This window comes from Ipomoea triloba, chromosome 12 (assembly GCF_003576645.1).
Source record: "Ipomoea triloba cultivar NCNSP0323 chromosome 12, ASM357664v1".
Classification (NCBI taxonomy): Eukaryota; Viridiplantae; Streptophyta; class Magnoliopsida; order Solanales; family Convolvulaceae; genus Ipomoea; species Ipomoea triloba.
The window spans coordinates 4,040,541-4,052,105 of record NC_044927.1 but is presented as its reverse complement, the minus strand read 5'-3'; the positions used below and the strand labels follow the sequence as shown (position 1 = coordinate 4,052,105).

Here is an 11,565-nt window from a genome sequence, read left to right as displayed (position 1 = left end):
GAGTCAACCTGTAGTCTTCTCTCCTCTCCCATTTTTGCAATAAATGAAAGACCTTGACCATAAAGAAAACCCCATATGTTTTTTTGATTTCAGCACTGTCAAAAATGAAATCTTTTCGTGAAATCTGATGTTGGGTACAGCAAAACTTCGTTAAAAAACCATTCATTTTGACCAAATTTGCCAATGGAAAAAATAAAAGCATGATTTAATTTTAACCCTAATATTCGACCGGAAATAAAAGTTGAATAAATGCGTGAGTGATGCGCAACAGCAACAGGAACAAAAGTTTTCCAGGAGAGCACCCTCCTGGACTTGGAGTCGGGGAGCGGCAAAAATCGGCAATTTCCATTTTGCCGACTTTTCTTTAATGTTTTCCCACCTTTCAACTTAGACTGCCAAAATCTAGCGACCGTAAAGCCACAATCTTTCTTCAGATTAAGCTCAAAAGGGGGAGAGATGAAACTAAAGGTGGTTCTGAATCAAGAAAATCTTGGCGACCTGGATTTGCCCAAAGAGGAAATTATGGAGAAAGAAGAAGCTGGAAGGCCTGGCAATGATGGGAATTTGATTCTTGCTACTTTACCCATCTCTGAGGACCCTCCAGCGCCCTCTCCTGTTAGTTCTATAGCTTTTTTGTGCTTCATCTCTATCTTTGTGGTTTTGGGTGTGTAGATTTTGCTGAATTGTGATGGATCTGGGTTACTGTTGATAGGGAAAGAGGAAGAGGAAGGCTAAGGGAGTGATGGATGAGTTTTCGCCATTGCTTTTCATCAGGAAGAGGAAGAAGATGCCACGGCCCCCTGGTTCTCAATTCAACCATGTGAGCTTTCCTAAACTGTTTATAACTGAAGAAATTATGAAAAAATGTAAAGAATTTGGTTCACATTCGTGTCAGTTTGGTCTGAGATTTTGACAATGGCAAATGCTACAAACCTACGCCAAAACCAGGTTGATGTCTCAAAACAGTTTTGTCTTTAACTCAATTTTTCATTGGAATTTGAATTGTATTGTTTTATCTCCATGAGGTATGCCATTAATGGGTAGCCTTTTTCTACCAGGAAGTGGATGATTATAAGGGAAAGTCTCCAGGGTGAGTTCAATTATAAAGATTCCTTATTTTCTTCCTAAATTTTTCTGCATTCTATTTGTTCTAACAATGGAAGTTTTCTTCTCTTATTGCACATAAAGCACTGCAAATTCGAGGTTTCGGTCGAGCAGTCCTCTCCAAGTGAAGTCACCAACCCTGATTTGTGCAGAGGAGGTTCAGTCAAGCCTAGGACAGGAACATCCAACCTTCCTGAAACTGTTAGTTAGATCGCACGTTGGTAGTTGCTTTTGGATGGTAATTTTCGGGTGGAACTGTATAACTTTGAATTCGGTGATTAATCGTGTTTAGTCGTTTCATTCGCTGAAGTTTCCTATGCAGGGCTTCCCTGTTCCGTTCTGTAAGAAACATCTGTCCAGGACTGACACTACACTCGTCCTCGAGAACGAAAGTGGGGAAGAATTTAGCGTCAAATATCTTGCACAGAAGACGGGACTTAGTGCAGGTTGGAGGAAGTTCGTTGCTGCTCACACGTTGTTAGAAGGAGATGTCTTGATTTTCCAATTAGTCAGCACCGAAAGGCTTAAGGTGACATTAAAAACTTTCTGAACATCCATGCGTGCATATTCGTTCAATTCTAATATTGCCAATATCTTATATATGTATCTCCCATCACCACAAAGCTAGCATTTTTGCCACTAGGAAAAACTAAGTTAGCCTTCTTAGCAACTTAGCTGTGGTTAGATAATATTATGCCATTACTCCGCAACTTTTATGACTAACCTCTCTTTCTTTTGGAGGAAACAATCTTTTGTTCTTGGGAGTGGAGATTTTATCAGGGCATGGAAATGATAGATATAGATAATTAGATATAGGTATAAGAATTAGTCTCTGAATCCACCGGATGCTAAATTTCTACATTCGCTGAATTTTAATCACTGGCTAGTAGCCATATCATGCCTTTAGTAAGGTGTAAAGGACTACATGAGAGGCTAGAGGGGACGTTTTGGGGAGGGTTAGGGGTGGGGGGTGGGGATGGAAATGGTATGTGGATTTAGACTCGATTGTGGGAAGAAGATAAACAAAGTAACCACACACTCTAAGTGGATTGACTGAGTAATGGAAATGGAAAAACGTTTTGAAGTGGCTGGATTGATGTGAATCCTAACAAGAATGAAGTTTTTTGGTTGCCAATACTTGTTAAGGGAATGCGGGATGTATAAAAGATTCTGATAGATTCATCGATACATAAAACTAAAAGTAGATCGGACATTTGGGCATATCATAATTCAGAACGTCAAGACCATTAGGTGGTCTGCATAAAAGTCTCAAAATTTCTGTATTTTAAGCCTGTTTATAGGGTTGTTAGCAGATCACATGTGAATAATACTCCCCGAGTCCCTGGCTCTGGTCAGTTGAAGATGAAAACTATTACCATGAAGCTTATTCACCCCGATGGTGCAATGCCAAATTTTATGCGATTGAGAAGCCAAATGCTTTTCTTTTTGGACATGTATAGTTATTTCTCGTATCACACTGGTTTTGATGTAATAGATGGAAGTCGTGCTGTCACAGCTGCAGTCTTAAACTTTAATATCGATTTGAAAATTGAAATAGCGGTGTAAATTTGTAGGTGTACGTGATAAGGGCTAATGATTTAACTGAGGTGGACGGTGCTCTTAGCCTCCTGAATTTGGAAGTCCTTACGAAACAAAGTAATGCAGGTAGGTGAATTGATTTTCTGATAACTTTTAAATCTGTATTATCATCAATTCTCCATTTTGTTTATATTTTATTTCTCGGTCTTTAATGGAACGATATATGTATGATGCAGTGGAAGGAGCTACTTGTAACAACAAAAGGAGGAAACACCCGAAGTCTCTTCCTTTGACTGCAGTCGAGAAGAAGCAGCAGCACGAGGAAGGCTCCACAAAGCAACTCGCGCTGTTAGAGCAACAGTCTGGTAACGATAGCGATGGCGTTGCTTCTGAAGTTTTAGAGGATTCCAAGTCGTCTCAACTTGCTGTTTCGTTCGGAGACATTAAAAGTTTCGAGGACTTCACCATCGTGATTAACAATCAGTGCGTCGATTCTGGTATCCCCGAGCACATTCGAAGAAAATACTATGAGCTCTGCAGCAGCAAGAACGCTTTCCTCCACGAATGCCTTCTCCCGGGCCTTTGTTGCGAGCTAGTCGTTGGTGTGATTTTCGAACTCGTGAGCATTGCTGATGCCATTAGAACCTGCAAGCTCACTACCACCATAAAGGAATTCGAGAAGTGGGATAAGTCCTTGAGGTCCTTCGAACTTCTGGGCATGAAAATTGGGTTTCTACGCACCCATCTGCAACGGTTGCAGAGCCTCGCCTTAGGATCTGAAGGCGCCTCGGACTCTAAGAGGTATCGGGAGGCTAAAGCGGGTCTATCACGCACAGAGGACGAGATAAGAAACCTCGAGCTAAAGCTAGCTGCGCTTAAGGAAACTTCTGAGAAATATGGCGCTGATGCTGAAGCTCTGAAGTTGAAAGCCGAGAGCCATGAAGAGAAGTTCCGGGAAGAGGTCGAGGCGCCATGGTGAAGTTCTTGACTCCAGACAGAGTTTACAGTGCAGCTTCATAGGCTCTGCCTTGCATGGAAATGAGAAGATGAAAATAGAATCCTTGTTTCTTAATACATTACAATACAACTATAGTGTTTTGTAGTTGAATTGGAAATTAAACCTAGGAACTTCAGAAAATAGTATTTAGGCTATGAGCTCTCCTCTGTGTTGTTACCTTTGAATTGAAAATAGTAAGAATTGAAAAACAGTGTGCTGCCATTGCTCATTCTTGTGCTCTGCGAGAATTACATGTTAAACTCGAGATTTACCTCCTTCATTAATTTTGGGGCGCCAGGATATAGTTTGACAAAGTTAAAAAAAAAGTAAAAAAATCTAGGCCTTCGGGCGCTAAAATATAGTTTGACAAAGTCGAGCAATCTAAGTTACTTAGGATTAACCTCTTTCATATGCCTTGGGGGTGCCAAGATATAGTTTGACAAAGCCGAGCAATCTAGGTTACTCATGAGTTACCTCCTTCATAAGTCTTGGGGCGTTATCACGTTACGATATGACTCTATTTGGCACCCCTAGCTAAAAAACTAGTAGTTAATAACTGTAATAAGGTAACTAATTAAAATTAAAGTGTTTGGTAAAATTAATTGTATGTTAAAAATTAGCTGATAAGTACACGTATAAAAAGACATAAAAGGATTAACTAAGATTTTATGATTTTGATTAATAAAGGGTATAGTAGATAGTGTCATTTTTTATATATTAATAAAGATAAAAATGTTAAAAAGCCACGACTTATTTTGAAATGTTACTTGGAGTAGCGTTTCAAAATAAACTATTACATTTTAATTAAACTCCTCATATTTTATCAAATAGACCTTATAACTTATTTGTATGTTAAAATAAACTATAATCTCTATCAACCAGAGTCATAGGTAGGTTATATATATGTAAGAGACTTAGGTGACATCTCGATAATCAGATTATTATTATTTTATTATTTTGAAGTATCAAACCTATCTTGGACTTTGTGTAACAGTGCATGGTACGTGTAGTAGGAAACTAAACCTTTAATTTTGATAAGCATGCATGCTTGAATTGAACAAAGAATGACAAGTATTAATGTATTCTTGTAAATTAAAATGTTGTCACTCTAATCGAAACCCAATATTTTATATATCTAGCTGATATCTCACTTAAGTCAAACTTTAATTTATGGTGAAATTATTATGCAAATAATTTTATAGTTCAGTGATTATATATGTTCAAATTTCAAATGTTTAGTATATGAAATTTTCAAATTTAATACACACCACTCTCATCAATTGTATAAAAATATATAATTTTGTTAGTTAGCCTAGTGAAATTAGTCCAATTATTGTTAACTTGATAGCCATAAACTTACAAATTCGACTCTCAGCAAGAGCGGATAGCCTTTCTTAGTTTGAGTCGATCAATTATGAGCAACTTAAATTAGTTTGCCTCTTTGCATGATATATCATTATTTCTCCTTAATTACATTTCATAAGAGACTTGAGACTCGAATTTTGTATTATAATTCACATTTCACAACATACATTAATTCATCATGTGTTGACATGCACAATAATAATAGCTCTAGTTTTGAACTCCGTGCAACAATGCATGGCGTATGTACTAGGAAACTAAACATTTAAGTTTGGTGTGCATATATATATATACTTGAACAAAGAATGACAGCTGCTAGTGTATATAGTTGTAAATTAAAATATTGCACTTTAATTGAAATCTAAGCTTCCACCTTTTTTTTTTGAAACAAATCTAAGCTTCCACCTACTTACCTCACTTTAAGTCAACTTTATAAATAATTTTTTTTAATTAAAAAATGTTATAATTTAGTGACAAAAGTTTAAACCTAGTACATAAAAAAATCAGATCTAATTCACACTTGCATCAAGTAAGATTTTTTTTTTTTTTTTTCAATTCCTTGTTTTGAATATGAAAGAGAAATCCTCTACATATAATAGAGATAGGTAAAGTAGAGGTGGCTATGAGCTTGGCAAAACCTAACCTAAAAGAGATAACTTGTGATAAACCACTAGTTTAAAGGTTAGAGTACGATAGCATCTTAGGTTCAAAGAAAACTATAATCAATTTTAGAGTAATTCTAAGAGTTGATCGAGTGAGGTTTTTTTGCTCAGTTTTTTCAGGCCAAATAAGTGTGAGAATGCGAGGAAAAGTGGGCGGGGAAAAGAGAGATGTCAGACAAAAAGAAATAATGCCGCACACCAAGCAAAGATCTTTTTTTTTTTTTTTCCGTTCTCCTCATAAGCTCAACAAAAAATCACTGCAACGACCTCATCCTTTATCTCTCCTATTTCTCTTCCTTCCAACTCGGTCCGACACCAAAAGAATCTTGATGGGGGTTATTCTTAAATTGATTTTGTGGACACCCTAAATTACAGAATAGTATTTATAACATTAAAATTAAAATGTTGTAGTGATTAAGAAAAACATTGAAATAACTAATAGTTAAAAATATATATATATATATATATATATATATATATATATATTTAAAAAAACTTAAACCAATGCTGTCAAAGTAATACTAAATCAAGAATGATGACTCCCAACTATTATTGACATAGCCAGACAAAATGCTGGTCTTGCAAGTTTCTTTCACGTTTTTCTACATTCAGCAAATATTATTTATAATATCTAAAAGATAATATAAAAAAACCATCAAATATCATAAGTGACACATAATTGAAACCAATACTAATCAAGATATTGAACATTATTAATAATACAACTTTTTTTTTTTTTTTTTTATTGAGTTGTAATAGTTACAAAATAGAGTACTAGAAAATTAAAGGTAACAAAAGCTAAGGGAGGGGATGGAGGGGAAGAAGACAAGAATGGCGGTGAGCGCGAGGAGGCTAGCTAGTTTGTTTATATAGTTTAAAAGATAGAGAGAGAAAGTATCTGACAAAGGAAAGAGAGATGCTCCTTCCGGACGTCAAGTACTTTTGACCGGCATCTCCTCTTATTACATTCATTTTGGAAATTAATGAATATTCAATTCATTAATAATGAATGCAGCAGCAGCATTGCAGCAACACCTTCTGGCTTTCTCTTTTCTTTCCCTCTCCTTCTTCTTCCCTCCTGTGTTTTAACCAATGAATCTTAACGTATCACCTCGTGCTTCTTCTGCATCTGAACCTACAAACCCCCCCCCCCCCCCCCACAGCTATCTCTTAGCTGTCATCTTTGACTGCTGACTCCTCCTCATTAACACCTCCTCCGCTCCCCCCTCCCCCCCCATCCCACCTTACAAAATATGATAATATATTCCTCACCCTAAAGATTTTGTTTAGCGATAACTTTCTCAGCTTAGACTAGACTAATTTTAAATTCTCAGAACCCCTATCCAGAGTCAATGGAGAAAATATATAACGAGTTGTCCAATTAGCCTCTCAATCAGTCATTGTCATTACTCTGCCCAAATTAAAGGGTTTATTCATTTGTGTTATAAGTTGTTAAGATGTAAGAATTCAATAATTTTTTTTTGAGTGTAACTCAGGGTCTTCACTATCGAACACAATGACTAATTCAATTCCCTCGTTGAATTGTAGGCACATCTATTAGATGGAATAATTGATTAAAAAATTTAATGTTGCTCCATACATAAAATCAATGATGTTATATATGAAGTTTGATAGTGTGGTTAGCTTCATATATCATTTGCAGCCATCAGTGCACAATAAGAAGTTATATATATGGTACAGAGAATTGGAGAAACAGCCAAAAATGGTGTAATGAAACAAGAAAGCTTGAAAACACTAACTTAATAGAAAATGAATCCAAATCCAAGAACAACTATTTTTTTTTACCCAAACTTCCAAGTTAAAACAGAAGTCACACCAATTCCTAACCACACTAATAACAATATATTTCCACCCCCTCCAATAGTGAGAATTAAGCTCTTCTAAGAATAATGTAGTGAAGCCATCCAACAACTAACGTCAATTGAATCGAAACTCCATGTCCCTGCATGAGCTTGACCCTCCACCATGCAATGTATCCTGCAAAACCCCACAAACCCATATTACATCTACTACGTAAATTAAAATCAATAGAAAGTGAAAAAAAAAAAAAATTGAATCTTTTTATACCCGTGAGTTCTTGGTGGCAAGAACTTCATCTCTCTTATCTTCGCTATTCTTGTCAACTTTCTTGGACCCAATGTGGGATTTCCTGAGCCCCAGAAGCCCTTTCCACCTGGTGGGACTCTTGGGAGGCTTGAGGGCAAAATCGTCATCCTCCACCTGCAAAAGCTCATCTTTGAGAGTGGTGGTCTTGTGGTGGCTAGGAGCGGCGGTCTCCTTGTAGGGCAAAAGGCGGCCCTTGGAGAAGAGCTCATCAGCGGTCATAGTAGTCATGGCCGAGTAGTTCGAGACGCAAAATTCAAAATCAGAAGAAACGGGGGCATCCCGGTAATTCTTGATGAGTTGCTGGTGGTAGTGATGATGGGCGGCGGCGCCGCCGCTACTGGACTCGACAAAGTCGTTAGAGAAAGAGATCCGGGGACTCATAATCGGCGGAGCCGCCTTGTGGTCGGAGGAGTTATGGTTGTTGTACATTATATATGCATATATGGAAGGGTGGGGGGTGTCTAGAGCGACATTGGAGCAGTGTGGGTGAAACACCAACGTTAAACCCAGACACACAGTATTATTAGTTTCTCACTCACCTCCTCCTCGTCTTATCTTAGTAAATGAATAAATAAATAAATAAATTTTGCTTAGGGCAGGGGACCCTCTAATGCTGTCACCTCCCTCAAGTAGTAGATGGGTGCATTTATATCGACATAGTTAGGACAAACTTTATTTGTTAGTTGCATATAAATATTACCTTGCTCCCTATGTATTTATTTCTTATCTTATATATCATTCATGTCTTTAGTTGTTTAATATTAAACTTGTTCAAATCAAATCTTGAGCTCAATTATTTACATATATTAAATTACTTCTTTTCGTCTCATCTCGAACAAGTATTTTTTTAAAAAAAATAATTTAAAAATGTTAAGCTTCATATCTTGAAAGATTCTTTGGATGTCATTAAGTTATATATTCTTGATAGCTGATTGTGTTAGATGGACTTGATTATATATGACATTTATAATTGTATGTTTTCCTTTCACTAATTGTATAGGTTTTTGAAATATTTTATAGCTTTTATTTATTATCATAAAAAGTAACTATTATATATATTTTAAGGAAAATGATAATAGATGTATATTCTTGACCACAGTCAAAATATATTGTAATGTGTACATTGTGATTATTTGATGATCAAATCAGATGATTTTTAATGATAAAATTAGTCACTCATCATGATGTGTTACATGTTAAGAAATATTTTCACTCTCAAAACACTATACGATTAGTATTACTCAATTATTTTAATGAGTGAGTCTCTTGTGAGACCATCTCACATATCCTTATATATGAAACATATCTATCATGATGAAAATATAGTACTTATATGCTGAAAAATGAGATACTAATGAAGAATAAATTATTGGTTACTTTTAAATAAAAAATGTAATATTCAAGATTGAATAGTTATTTATATGAGAAAATATGTAATAATAATCATTGATAAATTGTTTAATTGTTACTTATGAGAGAAAGTATAATATTTATGACGAAAAATGTAATATTTTAAAATCAAAATGTAATATTAAGAGTTGAAGAGTTACTTAGGATAAAAATTGTAATACTTATGTGGAACAATGTAATACTTATAATTTTCAAAAAAAAATGTAATACTTATAAAAAAAACCTGACCCGTCTCATGGAAGAATTTACCTTTTATTTTTTTTTTAATTTTTTAATTTTTTAATTTTTAATAACCTAGGTTTTTGGCTTTGCTGTATATGATTATATCTTGGACCCCATGAACTCATCACCAAATCCATGGGGAAGTAAATCGATCAAATTTACTTGTAAGACTCAACACTAACATCTAAACTTCTACGAATAAGAAGTCTAACCCAAAGCTAGGGCTATTAGCGAACAAAGCTTTCAGTAACCTACTCGTGTTCGTGTTTGGTAAACATTTGTTTATTAAGGTAAACTAATATAAATGAACAAATTTTAGAGCTCGCTTTATAAATGAACAGAGTCTGAATAGTTGTAGGCTCGTTTGCTAAGAGCTCGTTTGTGTTCGCTTAATAATGTTCATGAACAAGCTCATTTAGTGTTCGTTTAATAATGCTTATGAACATGTTCATGAACAAACAGCGTGCTTGTGCGCACGCGCACACACACACATATATATATATATAGTCGTGCTATTTGTTTGGTTATTGTTTGCGAACATAGATTATTTTTTATTTATGAACGAATTGAGATCATAAACATGTGCATGTATTTGGTTATTAAGCGTTGATGAACGTGAACGAACATGTTCTTGAACGTGTTCATTAATGTTAACAAACACTAATGAATGTTTAACAAATAAACATGAACAGAATTTTTAAAAACCTTAACAAACAAACACGAACATGAACACTCTAAAATTATTAACAAACACGAACAACCTCCGTTCGTTCATGTTCGATTCGTTAACAACCATACCCAAAGCTAAATCCTCAATATTTATGACAGGAATTAAACCCCACCTTACTTTCAGAAACGAATCTTAAATATAATTTTTCATTAACTAAATCAATGATGTGGAGGTTATTATTCAATTTTTAAAGAGTTATATACTATATGGACCTTGAAATCTTACTCTACCTTAAATTTTACTCTTTGATGTGATGAATACTGATAAACTATTTTTTCATATAAATTTCAATACAAATGTCTATATCAAAATTTTGTATGAAGTAAAAACTAGAAATAAAAAATAAGAATCCCCAATAGTATTTTCCATTTTAAAAATGTGTTGATGGTGGGAGTAATTTAATTGGCTAGCTAGGTTATGAGGGGTAGGTGCATGCATGGATGGCTTTTTGACCATCATATCATGAGTGACCACAGACTACTGCTAGATAGCATATTTTAGGTTTTGATGTGATAGTTATTTGTCACCATATAGTTAGCTCCCTTGCCGTTGAACCATAAGTCAGAAACACGTACTAAATCTTGGATAAATAATATAATATATATAATATACCGGGCCCTATATTGCTGCTGTTTTGTGGCTTTCTCGCAACGAACCTAACGTCGCCACGTCAATTTCATTCACACTGTCACTATCTTTCACCTTAACATCAACAATCATCTTTATCTCTTTAATTTATACCTAGCTTGCTTCTTACCGCATGTATGTCAAACATCTCCCATTCATTCATTTCATTTTACTATTATATATAATTTATATATAGTAGATCCTATCAAACAGTATAATGTAGTACTCATGATGTTTGAGATAATGTATTGATTGCATTAATAACCAATAGCAATCAATACTACAATAATGGAATAACTTTTGTGGTATAGTGAGTGATATATAACTTGTATTGTCCACTGAAATAGTGAGAAACAGGCACTTGTTGAAGGCTTGATGTTGTTGAATTAGTTATTTTGATAGTAGATTTCAGTTCCTTCGAGTGAAACATATTTCAATCAAATTTGTTCTGTTTGAGAGATTCTTTATCATATTATGAAAATTTTTTATTGTCTCATGACATGTAAAATTATTAGTGTGTCTACCCTTTTTGAATGTTTGCCTTTTTAATTTAAAATTTTATGGGAGTAATCTAGATATGTAATATAGTTAAGAGTATACTCATTGAAAATACACAAGTCTAATTTTTAAAATCTTTTTATAAATTTAATATGAGTAGATGCTCACATGCCGAATTATAATAATGATGATACTAAAAGATGTGAACCATTTTATAATTTGAAAGGATTAAGCACAATTATTCAATTTTGTCAAATTACAAAATATACCACATCTCTCACTATATT

The 11,565-nt window shown here is 34.7% G+C and overlaps 2 protein-coding genes across 2 annotated transcripts; one reads left to right on the top strand and one right to left on the bottom strand.

Annotated features, from left to right (window-relative positions):
* Positions 1–258: 258 nt before the first annotated feature.
* LOC116000516 (B3 domain-containing protein Os01g0234100-like) lies at positions 259–3,869 on the top strand. The gene is made up of 7 exons (XM_031240607.1): positions 259–615; positions 713–820; positions 1,059–1,090; positions 1,189–1,342; positions 1,427–1,633; positions 2,679–2,769; positions 2,880–3,869. Exons 1-7 carry the CDS (start codon positions 457–459, stop codon positions 3,620–3,622), a joined length of 1,494 nt encoding a protein of 497 aa, XP_031096467.1. The 5' UTR covers positions 259–456; the 3' UTR covers positions 3,623–3,869.
* A 3,465-nt stretch (positions 3,870–7,334) lies between these two features.
* Positions 7,335–8,306, bottom strand: LOC116000398. The gene is made up of 2 exons (XM_031240478.1): positions 7,753–8,306; positions 7,335–7,662 (listed from the first exon to the last, which is right to left on the bottom strand). Exons 1-2 carry the CDS (start codon positions 8,218–8,220, stop codon positions 7,603–7,605), a joined length of 528 nt encoding a protein of 175 aa, XP_031096338.1. The 5' UTR covers positions 8,221–8,306; the 3' UTR covers positions 7,335–7,602.
* Positions 8,307–11,565: the final 3,259 nt, after the last annotated feature.